General features: G+C 47.2%; 1 protein-coding gene across 2 annotated transcripts in view; it reads right to left on the bottom strand.

The window, feature by feature from the left end:
- The window catches only part of KLF7 (KLF transcription factor 7), a 44,543-nt gene extending 25,650 nt beyond the window's left edge, over window positions 1–18,893 (bottom strand). For both annotated transcript variants that reach the window (XM_010219037.2, XM_010219038.2), the window contains exon 1: window positions 18,732–18,893. In XM_010219037.2, the coding sequence (XP_010217339.2) occupies window positions 18,732–18,833 (102 nt within the window). In that variant the 5' untranslated portion in view covers window positions 18,834–18,893. The remainder of the gene's footprint in view (window positions 1–18,731) is intronic.
- Window positions 18,894–19,866: the final 973 nt, after the last annotated feature.

Raw genomic sequence — 19,866 nt, 5'->3', positions numbered from 1 at the left:
CAAACAACCACAACAGTTAAAAGTGCCACTAGTGTCAGCAGAGGGTTACGGACAGCCAAACTGTGGATTCCAAAGCGAGGGCAGCCCGTTGTGGTGGCGCGTGATGAGCCCTCCAAGCACACGCGTGCGCTCTGCTTGGCTGCCTCGCAAGGCAGGCTGCAAGCAGCCGTACAGCGACCCTCTGAGAAATGATAAATATAACGGAAGTGCATTTCCAAACCTTTCTGAAGAGCGCGTTTATTTGTGTAACAACCCTGGATGGCTTTGAGTAAGTTGGCTACTGGCCCTCACTGCAAGCTGTCCTCCAGACTTCAGCAAGTGTGTGTTTAACCTCTTCCTGTCCTGTCTGGAAGCAGCTTTAATTTAGCATCACAAATTGCAAAAAGGGACAATTAAGCTGCTTCAAGTGCTAGCTCTAGCTCCCCCTGAAATCAAAGGAGCAGGTTCAAAACATGCCCCAGAGTGCAGTAAACTTCTCACAGGAAATGGATTTGCAAAAGCAAATGCTGACGGCTGTGAAACGCACAAAGCAGAGCAATATTTTATGTCTTGATCCTAAATTAATATTCATCCTTACAAAGTACTGCAGTTGGGTTATGTAGCAGGACCAGATTCCTTATAGCTACTACGGATTGGATCACAAATGAAAAAGTGAACTATTTGGAGATGTTCCATGAACATCCAGAGATAGCTTAAAATTCCCTCCTCAGCAGCCAACACAAATGCACACACCAGCTCTGTTCCTACAGCCTCATCCCAGGACATAAACACACGCACAGCTTTTCATAATTAGCCTGTTAAGTCAAATCTACAGAAGTGATGTATCAGTAAACCCAGAATATATGGTACAATTCATATGAGTTCTTGGCTGTGAAGTACCTCTTGTGCTCTGACCTAAAAACATCTTAAACAAAGGCATGCCTTGCATTGCATTCCTCATCCCCAAACATGCAAACACTCCTCATCTTAACATTGTACAAGCAACATTTTTGTGCAGGGACTATTGCACTTACTCTGTATGTGGTGCCCATTCATAATCACATCTCGTAGCTCAGAAAACCTTTTGTGTGTTCCCTTTTGTATTATTTTTGGCTGTGGGGAAGAAAAGGTGGGGACCTGTCTGGGAAACAGGAAGCAGGGAGGAAGGAGAGGAAGGAGTAGCAGAATAAGGTCAGAATAAAAAAAGAACAGAGGAGCATTTATACCACTGCTAAACCATAACAAACATATAGGGGCCAAGTGTGCCTCAAGCCATGGAGGGAGCAGTGGGCTGTTTGGCTGAAGTTCACACTTTAATATGAGCACAGGAACTGTGCAATCACATTTATAAAACGCCATTTGATGCTGTCCTTTTTCTCTTCTCTTTTAATCATTTGGGAAATTTGCTAATGTACAAGACGAGGAAGTTCCACATGCAACTGTGCTAAATATGCCAGGAAGAGCGGAGAGAGGAGAGGAGGACAAGAGGAGGAGGAGGAGAAGAGAAGGAGAAGAGGAGGAGAGGACAGGTGGTGGAGAGGAGAGGAAGCGGGGTAAGGGGAGGGGAGGGGGAAAAGGGAAGGGACAGCCTCAAGTTTCACCATCTCTCACACTGAGAGTGAAACTCGGCCTAGCAGCAAAGTGATGGGAAACACAACAGGATTCCCGGTATGCGGCAGCATGGATTCCGCCGTTCCTGCTTACACCAGCTGAGGACCTTGCCAGCACTCAACACCAGCAGTTCTGCTCTTGGTTAGTGCCACTTAGCTCCGTGGCTTATGTGAAGCAGGAGCTGACATATTATTTGATGGCTGAAGATAGTTATTTTATAATACAAATCTTATCTACTTTATTAGGCACAACTAAAATGGAAAAATAGGAAGAATTTTAAAACAATTCCATATTCGGAGATCCTCATGTTTGTATTTGCCTTTTTTATTATTACCTTTTTTTTTTTTTTTTAAATTGGATCCAGCTATTTGGAGGTTTTGACAAACTGGTTGGTGCCACTTCTAGGCCAGGGTTTACACCACCTGTGCCTACCTAAAACACCTGGACACCCTGAGATGTTCCCTTACAGCTAAGAAGGAAGTTCTGCCCTTGTGAAACAAGGTATTTGTCCCACACTTCTGGCCGCTGGGGATTTTCTTCCAGCCTCAAATCTGACAGGCAGCGTGCGTGGGCTGCCCCACACCCTGATAAAACAGCAATCTACACACCTCTTCTGAAGTAATATAGAGCACAGTGGTGAAGTGGCCAGCCACTCAGCAGCAACACAGGAGGCTGCCCACAGGGGTCTGAAGAGACCTGCACCCCAAAAACACATCCAGTCCAACAAGGCGTTCTGTGAGCATCACTAGCAGCTCAAGACGCACGGTCAGAGGTGGGCTGGGCACTGCATATTCCTCATTAGAGGCAGAAGATGACCCCTATGCCGCGTGGTTTTCAGCAGGCTAACGGTGATGGTGTGGAGTGGGAAATCACAAGATCCCATTAAGTGCCCTGCCATTTACTGGCTTGCAGCAGCTCTGCAGGCCAGCTCAGCAGCTGCTCAGTGTTTTCCTGGAAGGTGGAATGACTTCCCAGCACCAAAGCTGCCATCACGCTTAACTCAAGATGCGTCCATGCACAAGACACTCTGCCTTTCGTCAGCGGAACTAACTACACGGGATCTCGATAGGTCTCCTCAGAGATTCCCATGCAGCTCCCTGTGACTCCAGATGTGCAGCGACCACCGCATGGACAGCCCAGTGGGCTGGGTGTTATTGCTGGGAACAGGCTAGTGAGAAGCACAAGTTGGGCACAGAGACAAAGCATCAGGGGAAACAGAGGCCAGCAGAAACTCATTGCCTCTTTTCACAGCCCTCTCTCTTAAACCTCCTCCTGACAGAGTTATCTGTGGAAACGTTTCGGATACCAGTATGCAGAACAGCTGGTTCCTGCCTCAAGATTTTGTTGGTACCTTTCCAAACTAGGGTTCCCTAATTACTTGCAGGCACACCACTAAACACAAGGTCCAGAACAACCTTGAGCCAACACAACACACATTTTTCTCAGGAATGAAAAGGCCTAAGGGATGACACTGAGCTTTGGAAGATGCCAAGCTCAAGGCACTATGATCCTACCAGCCAAACTGCCATACACAGCTCCATCTCATGCACTGCAGGACCTGGGATCTCTCCCTGGTCTCCAGAAAGGAAACGAACAAGAGTCATTTACCACCAAGGAGGATGAGGAAATATGTTCCAAGAGGAAATATACATATTGTAGTCATTGTAATCCAAGCAGCAGACATGTTATCTGGCATATTTCCAACTCGGACATTTAAAAAAAGATAGTTTATCGTAAGTGTCCTATTCTCTCTCATTTTCCTTTGTCACATCTATCTAAGCCTATATGGTACCTCCCAAGATAAGCCCATTTTTGTGGGTTTACCAAGTCCATTTTTTGGTTTGCCGTATGCCTCTCCTTCCCTCTATTGTCTTTCTGATGTGGAATGGAAGTCTCCAAAGCCACAGCTTGGGAAACTGCGGCCAGGCTCTCTTGGTTTGTCTTGTGGGAAGGAGAAGAGCAGGAACCTGGGCTCTATCACAGAACGGGAACAGCTGCTGGTGCTGGAGAATGGGGGCTCTTCCTCACAGAGCGATCATCCTCCATTTCCCTGCCACTTTGTTTATCATCAATATTATTCAACTGAAGCTGTTTTTAGCAGCCCCCAGAGGTGGAGTCTGCTGCCGGCTATCATGATCCCAAACACTTCCAAACCTCTGTCACTGTGCTTTGGTACAATCCCCGCGCTGGCTGAACACAAACACTATGTTCCCCCAAGTACAAATTACAGCTTTCAGGAGCTGCAATTTTATTTTGGTTATGAACATACAAAGATAACCTTATGCTGAGAGAGGAGGAGCAGCATGAGAGACCACAGGCGGAGAGACTCCGCTTCGCAGGGAACATTCCTGGGAGCGCTTTGCTGCTTCCCAAGCGGTTATGATGATATCAGACCTGAAGTGAGAGCCAAAATTCCTAGCGGGCCTGGAGCTGGCTGAGGGTTCCGCACCAGTCCCAGCAGCCCGGGAGCCGGGATTGAGCATGGGAGAAAAACACACTTGAAGTCCAGAGTGCTGGGAACGCAGCTGCAGGAGCTCTGCCACTTTAGCTCTAGCTGGCACTCTTGGATATGTTCCTCTGCGCTCAGGATACTGCTTTTCGGGCCTGACTTTTGACTCTGATGCCACCCAGAGACCCTGCAGATGGCAACATGCACCTGGAAATGTGCCACCCTTGGGGAGCGCAGCATGGGCATCCCAGCAGAGATCCTCCTGCCACCAGGCACTGGGAGTCACACATGGCATTTCCTTCATTTGGAACAATTCTGGCCCTTCCCTGACAGGACCAGAGGTGCCCCCTGCTCTGCCAACGTCCCATCGCTGCCTGGCACCGAGTCATCACATCTGCTGGAGGAATCTCCAGCATCGCAGGCTCTCTGGAGCGCAAACCAGCCCCTTCCCCACCATAAACAACAGAGCATCCCTGGAAGAAAGATCTGCATTAAAAGTCTTCTTTACTTGAGAGCTAAGAGCTTTCTTCCCCTCATGCAATTTTTACTCATAAATATAGTATCAAGGCGATCTCCTCAGACTACTCAGTGTTCTGTAAGTAAAACCTGCAATTGGCAATTTATCAGATGGAAAAATAAAAGCAACATTCGGTTTTTCCCTACACCTAAAAATGAGCATGTGCAGTCTCTTAAACATCCCAATCTTCTGAGCAAGGTCTTAGATACCAGTCTGTAGGGGGAGGCTGGAGACAAAACCACCCTGCACATGTTTTCCTTCCACGCTCCGTTCTTACCAATGTTTTGCTTACTTTCTAAGCAAAGAGGAAACCTCTCCTGTTCCATAACTGTGTGTTTATCTACATTCCAGCAGCCAGCAGCTCCTTGAGGAGCTCTCCAAGGACACGGAGTTAGAGCTTATTGCGAAGTGTTTTTAAACGGGAGATCCAGCTACTGAGTGGGAGTAAGGTTGAATCCATGAAAGCAGAAACGAGAATCACGGCAGACAGCAGGACACAGAGAAATTTTTTCAAAGCATCTTTCCTGCAGGCTAAGATATAAAGCACAAAATACCCTTCACCTAGTGAAAGGAATGGAAAATGCACTCAAGGGGACATAGTGCTAGAATCCAAACAACCCCCACCCAGGTGGCCTGGTAACCAAGACCAAGGTGATCAATACAGCAGCATTATCAATATAATATCTATAATACCAAAATACCTTACAGGAGCACAGCTGTAAGTTCTTGCCTCTATTGAGCATTAGAGAAAGGGAGCAAACTCCTACAGCAAGTCACAGAGGAAAATGTCTTTCTCAAAACTGCTAGTTTGCATGAAGAACCCGCCACATATTTCTAGGCAAGCTGCTTTTTTGGCAAAGCCTCGCTTTCATTGGTATGGATAAAGCTCAGAAATCACGTGAGATGCCGTTTTTGTTTGTTTCAAGAAGAAATTTTGTTTCTCATGGCTTTAGGCTCTCTGTCTTCAAGCTTTTTTCCTGAAGCCACATAAAGCCTCCCTTTTGTGTGCTGGGTACAGGCACATGTAAGTAGGTAGTTAACAACATGACTCCAAAAGGTGGGGCTTGATGAAGAGCAAATATTGTAAAATGAACTGTGAAGAATGAGTCAAGTGCATTTGGATGTAAGCAGAAGTAGTGGCAGCAAAAGACTTGTGTCCCCTCCACAGAGCACAAACCCTGCCGTGAACCTCCTCTCAACACAAAACGGCAGACGACGCAAGCCAAAGCCTGAAGAGGGAAGGAGAAGCGCGGGGTTTGCGCACGCCCCAGGCCATCTCCACGCAGTGCTTGCGAAGCTGCTCCCTCCAGAGCGGCGTGGTGCTACTGCTGAGCTGCTGGCACCAAATGCCCCCAGAAAGGAGGGGCTCCAGAAGCGTCTAGACAGGCTAAAATTAAAAAGAACAAATTATATAACACTGCCCACTGTCTCCAAACCACGGCCAGATTCTCCGAGGGAGGAGTAAATCACTACTGCTGCAATTGAATCTAGTAGAGTCATCTTAATTTATAGGAATCAAGGATCTGGCCCAGAAGAGTACTCCCTGTCATATTAGCAGCCAAAATCTCTCGGCTGGACCACTTCCCCCAGCTATGCCACCAAGGAAGACAATTGCAAAAGGAATTTAATTGAAATGGAGATCAGGGAACTGGTACCCTCTTCCAGTTCCACTCTCCACTTCCTCTAGACGACAACTGAGACCTCGGTTGTCCCAATTTCCCATCTCCAAAACAGACATGATACAAACTCCTGCTCTCTGAGAGCAGCAGCTGAAAAGCATCCTCCCCACTCAGAGCTTGGTTATCAAATCAGACGGACACCTGAACACCCGCAAATTCTGCACCATGGAGGAAACTGCATGTTCCTCCCTCTGCTGAGACAACTGTTACTACTCTTGGAAAGCTTGAGCCCCCAAAAGGCAACTGCAGGTACCTGCAAAACTGCCGGTTCTGGGTCTTCGGCTTATTGTGGCACTGCAGGACCACATGACAAAAGATGACTGGCAGGATGCACAAAAAGAGACAGTCCTTACTCACCAGTGGTCCCTGCTACTGAAATGCATACACACTGTACACACATGTACAGTATGCACATACTGTAATGTCCTCCTGCAATTTTCTTATTCATATTTTACCTCTGAATTTGGACTTTTGCATCCATTAACACCTGGATGGGAATCTTTTGTGTCTCCCTGCATTTTCGCCTCTTCCAGGAGCCACTAACTGGAGGAAAACACCCAGGATGAAGACCACTGCAAACACACCAGTAAGTCCTAGGCATGGTGTCATGCCTCATTATAGCAGATCCTTTCTTCATCTTATCCCCTAATTCCAATTACAGCATTTGGTTTTTTTACATGCTGTTCTGCGGGATCATTAGCAGTAATACATTATTTAGGACCTGACTCTCTCCAGCCCTCATAAAGACACCCCTTAAAGACACTCACAGCAGGATCTCTCCACTGCTCATCCTGAGCCATAAAAGCGTCCGTGCTCGCCAAAATCGCTAATGCAGATGCGCGGCCAGGAGCCCCATTTTAACATCTGATCCCTGGACACTACTAGGTGAATGCCCACCCTTCTAAAAACAGAGTTTGTTTCTATCCCAAAGAATAATTTTATTTCTTTTGCCAGGGGAGCACTAACTATTTTGTGAACGCTCCTCAAGACGGACAGTGTCTCCTAGAAGCTGGTACGGAGTAAGCACATTCTCTCCTGTTCAGGAGGGCGAGCGCGGCACATCTGCAAACCTGCCACGACAGCAGCCCAAACTGCCTCACAGTGGAGATGGTTAAAAACCAAGCAAACCCAAGGGCAGCCTGCAGCTCGGAGCAGACAGCACATCCCCCTGCACTCAGCCTTACGCTAGCAGCTCTGTCAGATCCTCCTCTAAGCTAACAGGGCCCCAATCCTGCCTTTCTTGGGCTCGGGCCAGACCCCACTTGAATTTGGAGGAATTATTTCCATTGATTCCAGTGGCCTTGGGACGAGGCCTGAACTGCCTGCCCAGCACTAACTCAGCATCAACAGCCACAGGAGAGGTGGAAATGGCTTCTTCCCAGATGCTGCATGCTATAGGGACCGCTCTGCCTCCCGAGCGGCACCCAAGACTCTCTCCCTCCAGGGCTGCCTGGCTGTTCACCCTGCTTGCAGCTCCCCTTGCTGATGGAAGGGGTAGGGGTGGGTTGGCTCCATGCAGAAATACAAGGGGCCTTTCCAGCAGATCCGGGTTAAATTCCCACCTCACACCCATCAATCACAAGGACAAGAAACCCAATGGCCTTTAACTAATTGTCAGCACACGGATACTGCTTTCTAAGCAAGGCACAGAAACTCCACCAACAGTGATCCCACTCTGCCAGGTACTGATACACACACATGGTTTTCCATCACCAGCAAGTTGTACTCCTAGGCTCTTTAAAGCGCTGAGATATTGCACTGCTTGCTGCCAATAGTGAGCACTGAGAATCAGCTCCTGTCAAGCCTAGCCCCTTTCCAAAGCCCTCGCATTTCCAGGCTGACCTGTTCTGTCGAACAAACTAACAAAATCTCGGCTTTTTTTTTTTTTTTCTTCTGTGTTTCCGGTTACTTTGCTGAATTGCAGCCCCCTCAACTACAAAAACATACTTAATAGAAAAAAATCAGAAAACTGAGGAAGCTGATAAAAACCTTTTAGTGTGAAGAAAAGCAGGGAAAAGGACTCACGGAGGAAGTGGTAATGTTTTTTGTTATGCTAGCTGAGAGAGGCTGTATACAAAGAAACCCACACAAGGGCAGGAAATACATCCATGAGAATGAATTTGCAGAAAGACAAATTAATGCATTTATGGAAGAAATAGCAACAAAACATGCACACTAAATATAAAGCAGGGATCATCAGTAAGACTGAAAAGTCAGAAAAAATAAAACAGAGAAGATCAATACGGTCTATGGGATACAATCTTAGTATCTGATATACTAGGAAAAAGGAGGGGATGCAGAGATGGAAAGCATAGCAGAACTACAAAGGTTGTATTTACCACTCTTCATCATGCCTGTTCTACAGTCAGCACCAAAAACACCAAACAATGAGCAGGGCTCTCATTTCATATTTAGCTAAAAATCCCTGAAAAGGTTAACACAGGTAAATGAGCGCAAAAAGGAGTCGCAAACCTCCCAGCTCTGAATGGCGTGAACCCCAACAAGCCCATGGGGTCCATGGAAAGGAGAGCACAACGGGTTCTAGGTATGAAATGTGTAGGTGTGGCCACATAAATGTGCTCATGCGTGTGCCCTGCAATCACACATGGCTCACAATTACAGTACAGCTCTCTGGCATTGCTAAAATAGAGCAAAAAGACCTTGAAGGGGACCTAAGAAAGCAGACAGATTTTAAGGCCAGAAAGGGCCATTTTACTCATTTAGGCTCACCCCTGAATGACACGGCCCATAGAATCACACAAAAGCTTCCTTTAAACACTTCTTTACATCCGCTTTCAGGTTGGTTTCCAGTGCTGGATATGAAAGGCCTGAGGGGAAACCAGAATAGGATCCTTCATACTTTGCACATGCTGAGACTGTTCAGAAACATCTGTCTTCGTTTCACAGATGGACAACAGCATCATGGGGGAGGCAGTGCCCACACCAGAAACTATCCCACCTTGCAGTGCTGGAGAAAGCACATTTAGAGTTTAGAAAAATCTTCTCTTTCCCTCCCACCCCCGTATTTCCTTCATCCGAAACAACAAAGCACAGAACCCAGGGCACATTCTTCGCGTTGAGGAGGACAGCTCACAAGCTCCCACCCATTCGTGGAAAGAAAAATTTTCTTCTGGCCTAGTGTCCATTATTTATAAGCTGAAGGTGGGGGGAGAAATGGTATTTATAGGACACCAAAGGCCACACTCACTACAAAACAGAAATAAGTCAATATAGCTAGAGCACAACCTAGGGACATATTGCACAATATTTAAAAAATGCACTTGCTCACTCTGGCCCTTGAGAATATTTCCACCCCCAGATACCACTGGAATCACTATTATGAGTGCCATACAACGGCAATATTGTTTTAATCAAACCATTAAAATGGGCGTGCTCTTTCTTGCCCACATCCTGATATTTATTCCACATCCTGGCAATCTGGGGTTTGTATAGACTATTCTCCTCACAGGTGTCAAGTGACTTTGAGGACGCTGGGCCAACGCACACCAGTGTGACACCGTAGGGACTCTGGCACTCTGCACCAGTCTGCATCAGCCCAGCATCTGACTCACCAGCTCATGTGAAATCCCCTCCGTGAAGTGGGTGCTATTCTTCCCTATTCTCTTCTTGCAAAGAGAAAAAGAGGCTGAGAAATGGATGTCAAAGATTTCCCTCATCTGCTCCAATCAAGCATACAGAAATAGGAGGCAGAAATCCCTGTGTTTATCACAGTGCGGTAAGTTGCTTGCTCAAACAAAACACTCCAAATTGCCTTACAGCTAAAAACTAAGTGAAAGGCCGGGCAGCTGCTATATTCTTCAGAGCTTGGTTATCTAGATGAGAAGGCCCCAGTGAGGAGAGGCCTTCAATTGAGGGTAACCACCCTGTGTTCAATCTAACAGGCATTCAAGGTAATAAAGATAAACAAGAATATTTAAACTGGGCGTCCCAAAACTCACCTTGTGGTACTGAAGAAAGATTAATAAAGGAATCACTCTTAGAAAGCACAAAATTCTCTCCAATACAGAAAATCTAGGCTGACTGAGTAGCATGAGCTACTCTGAGGACCTGGAAGGAGCACAGCACGAGGTGATGGCCCAAGCAGTCCTGGAGGCATCTGAGCATGGCAGTGCACTACATGAGCTGGTTTGTTTAATCCCGAGCACCGTAACTGCTGAGGCACTAATTCAAGAAAACATCTTCATTCAGGAAAGCGCTGGGGTGAGAGACTTCAGCCTATGCCTCAGTGTTTTGGTACTATCTTCAACCACAGTAATTACAAAGCTCCTCCAGACCTTAACTGGGAAACCAAAGGTTAAGAGAAAACCTCTGTAGAAAACCTCCCAGATTGAAGGAGGCACTTCTATTTTTCAAATGCTGTATATACAAATCTCTGACTTCGTAAGAAGTCAGGAAAGCTAAGAGATGCTCTGAAAAGGAACATGATGCAGTGCTGTTTTTCTGTGATACATGGTCAGAAACTGCCCTAGACTGTGCTTGTACAACACCATGTGACATCCACTTACCCCAAAATTCTCAAACTCGCAAGAAGCACCTCACAAGCTAATTCGCCAGTTCATTTCAACACAAAGAGCAGCCTTGCTGCTCCTTCACAGGTTTCTTAAAAGCCTCAACTCTCAGGGGCTCCTGGTTGCATCAGAATTACTCTTCTCAGCATCAAAAATAAGCTTCTGGTTTCTCTGGTTGTATAGAATAGCCTAAAACACAGCTTTACATTAATCCAAATGATCAAAATGCAAAAAACAAACAAAACCAAAATGTATCTTGCTTGGAAAAAAAAGCATTTATATTATTTTAAAATTTTCACAATATTTACAATTCTTTGAGGTTCTAGAACATAATTTATGAATAGCTGGAGGGGAGCTGTGACAAAACCAGACTGAACAAGGCGAGAAACATCAGAGGGAGAGAGAAAAGAGATACTTTGTTGAAACTGATCATAATCTCAGTCTGTCAGTTCACTGCCCTTTGCTTCTCCCTTATTATTTAAAAATGTAAACAAAATTAAAATTGAAAGCAAGGGACACCCTTGCTTCCTCCCCATCTGAGCTAGCCACTAATGAAGGAGGCTTCTTTTAACTAGCCCAGATTTTCCACTGAGCAGCGAATGCAGCCTCTGCACCATCCACGTGTCAGAAACAAAGCCACTTCTAGCCTGATGCTTTCCATATGAACCACCAGCTCCATCTTTCTTCTCCCTTCTCCCTTCCTTTTCCATATTTTATTACTCACACGGCAGCTTTTAGTGGCTTTCAGATGAGTGGAATGTTTTCTTCAGAGTGGCGTAAATTTTCCAGGCTGACATGGAAGGCCGAAAGAAAGAAAAGAAATAAAAACAAATGCAGCAAACCAGGATCACAAAGCGCTTTTCAGCAGCTTGTCAGAGACAGCAAGTCCTGCGGGGCTGGCACTCTAAAGCCACTGTGAACCACAAGGAAAGAAGAAGGTCCTGAGCCCCGCGGCTCACCCCACACCCTGGGGTAGAGCAAGTAGGGGAGGGATCCAAAGCGGGGTCTCTAACTTTACAACTGAGCGATGGGAGCAGCTTGCACACCTTTTACTCTGCCACCCACTGAACGTTTTTACTGTTACCTCTTCTTACTGGTTCCTTTCTTCCCCCTCCAGCCCAGTTTGGAAATGGAGGAAGGAAGCTGCAGGCTGTTCCCGACTCTGGCTGCCTAGCGCAGAGGGGTGGCAGGCAAGACGAACCAGCAAAGGACCAAGTGCTTACAAGCCCCAAGACATTCCTCGTGCTGGAGAATTAACTTTGCTCACCGAAGAATCAGGATTGAAACCAAAAGCCTAGCAGCATATTAGCCTATTAGTAATGAAAGCATTTTAAAATCTAATTTTCCTATCATGCCGCATGCATTTCTCCTCACCAGACAATCCAAACAGTCCTTTTCACTTTGATTTCCCATCACTATGACTCCAGACACAAGAAAATTGCTTTGTCAGAGCTGCAGAGGCAGGAGGTGGGCAACACAATCCTGACCAAAAGACACAAACCCTGCCTCCATCTTCCTTCCATTGACAGTAGTTTCCGTCCCATTTTGTTTACAAAGTTCCGTCAACTCAGAAAGTCAATCTTATGCCAACAGCCCTTTAACACCAACCTTGAGAGGCTGCAGATTTAAGGGCAGGACTTGGAAATCAGGACCCTAACCTGCACATCTCAGAAGCTCCCCACAAGCCAGCCTCCTTCTCCCGTGGATCACAGCGCTCCTGAGCTCGCCGTTCTCATGGTTACCTTCCTAGGCCTGGCACAGCAGGAGCTGCTGGCCCCCAGGTGTGATTTCAAGCCGATGCAGCTAAGTGCATCTCAACAGTTCCCTCACCAACAGCCACAAACAGGTCCTTCGTGTCTAAGGACAGGGAGAGAAGGACTACTTGCTCTAAAAGCACTAAGAGCAACAGAGCTTGCTAATACATTAAACCTTTACACACAAAATTTCCTGCCTTCACGCTTGAGTTTGCTACATCCAATCCCTCTCTGACACCTCTTAAAAACCCAGAGATGGTGCCAAAGGAGTTTGATGTGCAAGTTGTCCCAAAGGTGGTGCAGACTTCAGAGAAGGGCACTTAAGTTTACTTTTCAGGTATTGTATTTCATTTTTAACACATGCAATCCCAAACCTAGCTGAGGGCTCTCCTAGAGGGGAGCTGTCCTGCAGTTTCAGCACGTATCACTGCCAAGTGTGTGCACTAAAATGGCAGGTATTTGTGACAGCACGTTTGGGGGCTGTTTCCCCATATACTTAGACAACCCCCTCCTGCCTCCACTGTACTGAGCACCTTAAATCTTTAACATTTATTTTTACAGCATCTCTCTGAGAAAAAGGGAAGGTGTTGCTACCACAATTTTGTAACTGAATAACTGAGAAGCAAAGGACTGGCTTTTTGGTGCAATCCAAGACACTCAATTATCTTTGGGCACAAAGACTGAGCAATTTGTCTGACGAAGGGCAATGAGATTCTAGCCCTGCTTGCAGCACCCACCTAGCAACGTGGGCGCCCTCCTTCCCCAACCGCTGCTGCCCCCCGACACAAGCTTTCATCTGAGCACCACTGCTCACAAGCACATGCTGTAACCCTCACAACAGATGCCGCTTCCTTAATGCTCCTGCAACCACCTGCCTGCCTGGAAAAACAGCCTTTTTTAAGGGAAAAAAAAAGACAACAGAACAAATCTTCAATGGCTGAGTAGCAAGAAGAAAAAAAGACAAAAACATCAAATTTTTTACAAGACAATCTTACAGTGATTGGGGAACCAAGCATGTGATTTTTGATCTCAAAGTGGCAATGCTGGGAAGAAGACCCAGTCAAGAAAGCACCAAGCATGCAGAACATGGGTAGTGCCTGCCAGGACTGAAGCCAAGAGAAGGAAACCAGGATAGTCTTGAATGCAACAGCACGAGTCTGGCATCGCTGCTGTGTAACAACTACACAGCAAACCTGTTCGGCACATGGAAAAAATCAGGAGGAGGGCAGGTGTTTACCCTGGCAGCTCTTTTTGTTTGTGACAGAAACATGAGTTCACGACCCATGCAAATTCAAACCCAAATTAATCTGGATGGAGATAGAAACTATTATCAATAGTACAAAGAAGACCTGCGGGGAGAGAAAATTCAGAACTGGACTACAGCAGGGACTTGAGCCTGCAAAGAGCCACAGAAACAAGACACTCAGCTCTCGGGCATTGCTGGGTGTCTGAAAGTGGTGAGGGAGCTGCAGATTCATGCGTAAGAGAATGGGCAGGAGGCATCTGAGAGTCCAGAGAAACAGAATGGAAAGCAAGAGGGATTCAGCACCACACTTAAAACCATCTTTTATCAACTCTGAAATGCAGCTTCATCATCAAAGAGGAAAATATCCACCAGTTTGAAGTTTCAGCTTTGAATAACTTTTGCTAAGGTTTTGAGCGTGGTGATCAAAGCTTACAGTGCGTCTTCCCTCTGTGGGATGTGACAGACTTGATGCAAGATAAGAAGTACTACTGTTAGTGCAATGAGCACCAGTGCTGCGCAGCCAGCGAGCAGAACACCTTTGTTATAGAAGGATAGTCGCAAACAACATTGTTCAGCTACAGATTCAAGCAGAAGCAGCTTCCTCTCCCTCCCCAGCAACGTGCTTCCTAATACAGGATGGAGAACCAGCACAATGGACCCTTCTCAGAGACAAATCATTTGACAAAGCTTCAAAGAATTTATGAATATCCATAAGAGACCAGAAGTATGAAATTACTGTGTGAAACTGAAGACCTCCTGACATTTCCATGTGGAAGTATCACATTGCAAGCTAGCTATAGATCAGGATTTTTATGCAGTATGCTCTTAGATATGCCTGTTTAGTAGGACATAAAGACTCGGATAGCTTGGTGGGGGGCAGAAAGGTTAAAGCATACCAAATAAGGGAAAATATTTTCTAATTTAGTACCCATATTGTGATTGTGCATTAAAGACATTCACCCCCTTTCAAAAATCACATGCTGTAAGTCATACATAAAATCAGCCATTTAGCATTCATAAGGTGGTTTGTAGGACTCTACACTTCCACTGCACCAAGAAACAATCATTCATAACAGCAGAATCTGTAATAACGGAGTCAGAAAACAATACAGAGAGCAGTTCTGGTTTGTCTTTCTCTCCATTCTTTTTTTCACAGCGACAGGAGCTTGCCCTGAGCACATGGAGCAGGCAATGAACCTGCAGCTAAAAGCAAAGCAGAACACAGTCTGAAATACAGTGTATTACACATGTGGCTGTTCTTGGAAGTCAACCATCCCTGCAAGTTATTCTCAGGAGGCATGATGTACTTATAAGCACTTAGGAAATGTGTTACACTGTGACTGGAACCAAGATGAAATAGCAGTATTAAAAGAGATGGTTTAGTTTATGTAGTGGCCAACTATGCCATTAAACTAGAACAATGAAGATGATAGGGAGGCAGGAATGTTCTCCTGTGTGATTTATTCCTTTCCAGTAGCAGTGGAAATTTTTTCCTATAGGCCTGAAAATGACCATCTGCCAAAGAGAAGTCTGAATTAAGATGTAGCAGAGTTCTGCTGGATGAGTCACCTCGGGATGCACCGTCTCAGGGAGCAGAGATCGCAAAGCACTTCGGCAGAGCAGGTCAGCTCAGCCTCCCAGCCTGGCAAAGACAGTGCCTTCACGTTACTGCTGCCAGGCATTTCAGCAAGGGGAAAACTAAGGCTTGGCAGTCTGCTCAGAGATACACAAAGAGCCAGGAGCAAAACAAAGGTCTCCTCCATCCCTTGGCTTGCTGTGTCAATCCCAACCCAAATCCCACCCCCTGCACTCCCCTCTTTGCAGCCTAGCAACCCAGCAGCGGGACCACGTGAAGCCACGTGGACTGCACTCCTCGCAGCTCCATCCCCACAAGAAGCCTGCGCTCCCTTCCTCTGCAGGGAGTAGCAGGGCACACTCTGGCCTCCTGTCGTCCCCTCCAGTGCTTTGGTTCCAATCTCAGGAAGTCCATATCAGAGGGCGGCCCCAGAGCAACGCCACATGTGAGCAGGGACTTGCACTGCACAACAGCATAGATGCAGGTGCTGAAAACCCCCCAACAGGTTCTGAAAAGTGGAGCCAGCTCCCCGCAGCAGGCAGCGGCACAGATGGGTCACACTAGAGCAAGGCTGAAAGCAGCACCAGACAGAAACATGCGGATTCCCGGCCTGCCAATGTGCAGCGAAGGCCTGAGATTTGAATGTACAGAGTGCACTCCAGCACTAAATGTCAATGGAACAGACACCAAACTTCCCCACACTTCCTTTGCGCTGGGAAGGAAAAGACCAGCTGAGTGCATGCAAGTGTTTAGCAACCTGCCTCTGCAGCCACTGACTGTTGTTTCACAATAGGAAATACGAGCAACCGCCCCAGCTCTATACTCCCCCGTGAGCACCCACAAAGTGGGCCAGGTTCAGGAGAGAAGGAGGACCAAAGCTTCACCCAAAGGCCCTGTCAAGCTCCTAGCGGGGCAAGGGCCACCGTAGGATGTATGCAGCAGCAGGCACCATCTCCAGGAGCGAGAAGTGGCCCGCACAAACCTCTCCACAAGACATACCAGCAGCAGCTTGCTAATCCTGAGACAATTACAGCTCGCAAGCAATGAGGAAGCCTGCTCTTGACCCAGGCATTGACTTCTCCCCTTTTGAGGGGCTCTGAAGTGATTTCCCGCCGGTGCTGCCTCACTGCGGGGAGAAGCTCCACTCCAGAGGCTCTGTGGAGCCCAGATATTGCAGCAGAGCCCTTCACAAGCACAGAGGGATGAGCAATTCAAATGTTTCCACTCCAAACTAAAGCTGCTGCTTTCCTGGCACTGAGGTTCCCACAGGGATCAGGCATTGCCCACTCAGCAATATTCCCTGGGGTGCTGCCAGTTTGAAGGGACACCTTTAGGGAACACACACTTTGCCTCAAAGTTGCTCCCTCTTGCCTACTGTGAGTAAAGCCCTAATCCCTGGCTGCATTCGAACACGACTCGGAGGAACGAAATCGGGGTCTCTGTGTCAGTGGGTCTGCCAAGTCTGCATGACAGCGCAGACCGTACGGCCGGCTCTAACTGCTCCCACTGCCTTGTTTGCAAGGAGAGGCCAGGCAACAATAGGGGAAAAAACACTGTAAATACAGGGCATATTATGAAACATCACACACCAGCTGGAGGATTTGAGGAGAAATGGAATAAATTATGTGCAACTTTTCTTTTCAAACGTATGTGATGAGTCGGTGGGATTCAACCAGAAGAGAGCTCCTCTAAATCTCCTAGCCCTAACAGCGTGCTTGAGTAGACCCATCGTGCTATGTGAAACAAACTGCTGATCTTCCTCACACAAAACACAGCAGCAGGAGACAGGCTATCACACGCAGCACTGCCTGAAGCGTGCTGGCTGTGTCAACAGATTACCTTGCTTCGGACTGTCTGGGCTGTTATTAATAGGTAACTGATTCAGCAACAACAATGCTTTGGAATTAAACGTGTGTGTGGTTTTTTTTTTTTTTTTAATAAAATTATACTAACCTATTCAGTTTAATTGGCATGTTAAAAACATAAAGGGAAAGCAGATGTGATCATCACAGATGTGCAAACTGCATGTTAATAACAGAAAGCATCCCCACTCCCATGGAGGATAAAGCAAAGTTGTATTTTGCAAATGAAATCTTGAGTGTGGCTGCTAATAAACCTCCCCTCAGCGTGCGTGCACACGCAGCGACACAAAGCTGCAGACAAACCAATTTCACCAGGGCAAAGCCTTTTAAAGACCCAGCTGGCTGTCACTGCTGCAGCCCCAGCACCCCTCGAGTCCTGTCAGCCCCACTCATCACCCCGTGCTGGGAAATTAAGTGGGTGTCCCGCACAGTCACTTAGTGGGGAACTAGGGCACGCTGCTCTCGTGTGTGCTGAGCCAAGCGCCAGTTCCTGCAGTACAAAATCCAGGGGCTCATTCTCCTTAAACTGTGGCTGTCACGGGTCCGTGCCTCGCACGAGGACCACGTCACCCTAGCCATGCTTCGCTATTCTCACAGAACACACTGTTTTTTGCTGTCTTTTCCTTTTAAAGGCACTAGTTTACAGAATCTTCACTGGTGGATTGCCTCTGCCAAAAAAATCATATGCAGAAAGGCACTAGCTCGTGATATCCTGCCATAAAGAGCAGGATATCTTTTCTTTTCGCAGATAATTTTACACAACTGCTTTCTCTTAACCTACTCTTCTCCTTGGTGTTATTATTCATGCCACCAATCTCCTGTTCAATGTATTCAGAAGACTTTTAAAACACCCTAATCCCTTCTAAACACTCACCCTGTGGTGCCTCAAAACACCCTGTTCACGGAAAGCAGCCTAAGGCGTCATTGTTTTAAGTGTTTCTGCCACCTGCTAAAAAAAAATATAAAAAAGTCACCTCCCTAGTTACAGAATTTATCCTAAAACCTTTCACTGCTCCTTCCACACACCTGCCACCCCACAGCCCCAAATTAAGCCAGGATTTTTACTGACATGTACTAATTACCTGAAAATAAGAATGATCTATTCCGTTTCCACCAGCTGCCAGTTGTCAGCAGTGGCTGGAAGTGATCAGCCTTGCTTAAAAGAACAACAATAATAATCAAAAAAGAAACCTAAGCAGAAAAATAAAAGGAAAGTAGTAGTCGTCCCCCCCAAAAACACAAAACCTTCAAGATTTTCACTGGATCTCAGGTGCTGCCGAGTGTGCTTAGAAAGGACTGAAGGCAGACAGATTTGAATGGACTGCTCAGTTTTGTTATTGCAAAAAAAATAAGTTTAAAAAAAAAAAAAAAGAAGAGATTTAAAGGTCTACCCACGCGGAAAAAAAATAAATAAAAGGCCAACCCTGAATTAAGGAACAAAAATAAAATAAAGTCAGAAACGCAGCCCCAACACACCGACTGTCTGCACTTAAAAAGAGAGTTCTACAGGAGTAATTTAAATGATTCACCTGCTGCCAGTTTTCCTCCAAGGATGGCAAAGCTGAGAAGTAGCCGGTGTCGTGGACAAGCTGGAGTTCCTGGAATATACTATAACTAGCCAAGACATCCATGCTGCCGCTGAGCAAAAAAAAAAAAAAAAAAAAAAAAAAAAAAAAAAAAAGACCAAAAAAAAAAAAACCCTTTCTTTTCTGCTTTTGTGTGTGTTTGTTTGCTCTGGTTGGTGGGGGGGGTTGTTTTTTTTTTCTTATCATATAAAAAGGAGGAAAAGCAACCAATGATAGATCCAACGTCCCCTTTGCTTTGTTTTGTTTCAGTCACACTTCAAAAAAAAAAAAAAAAAAAAAAAAAAAAAAAAAAAAAAGGAGGAGAGATGGGGAAGGGGGGGCGGGGAAGAGGGGATCGATGCGGAGGGCAGAAGAAACCGGGGAGGGGGGGGGGTCGGGGAGGCGAGCAGGGAGGGCGAGAGGCGCCCAGCGCGCACCGAGCACCCCGCGGCCGCCGCACCGGGGCTGCTCCGCCACCGCGCAGGGCCGCGCAGGGCCGCGCAGCCGCCATGCGCGTGCCCGCCCCCTCCGCGCTTTATTTTCGGGAGACCACGGCTTCTTTTTTTTTTTTTTTTTAAACTCCCCCCCCTCCTTTTTTTTTTTTTTTTTAATTTTTTTCTCTTCTCCCCAACCCTCCGCCTCAGCAAAACGTAGCCCCGCCCCGCGCGCTTCAACGGCCGCCGCCGCCTCACGGCCGCCCCTCCCCCCGCGCGCAGCCCACTCAGGCAGCGCGTGACCATGTAGGGTAAACGGCCGCACGGGGGGGGGGCGCCGCGCCTGAAGTCACTGCCGACCAATGGCGACGCCGCCCGGGCGGCGGGGGGCGGGCCCTCTGGGCGCCGGCTGCTCCCATTGGCCAGGGTGGCGCGTCGCCGCCCCCCCGCAAGGCGAGCTATTTTTAGGGCGCTATATAAGGGGCGCTGAGGCGCGCGGCGGCCGCAGAGCGCGCGGCGTTGCGGGCTGCCCCGTCCCGCGGCGCCGCGGAGCGCCCGGCCTCGCGCGTGACACCCGCTGGGCGAAGAGAGGGGTTTGTCAGAAAAGGCAGGTTTTGTCGCCAAAAAAAAAAAAAAAATCGTGGCCATGTGCAGTTCCTTTTGTG

Source organism: Tinamus guttatus, unplaced genomic scaffold (assembly GCF_059628265.1).
Source record: "Tinamus guttatus ecotype Peru unplaced genomic scaffold, ASM5962826v1 Tinamus_guttatus_pri_ptg000197l, whole genome shotgun sequence".
Taxonomy (NCBI): Eukaryota; Metazoa; Chordata; class Aves; order Tinamiformes; family Tinamidae; genus Tinamus; species Tinamus guttatus.
This window is presented reverse-complemented; position numbering and strand designations above follow the sequence as displayed.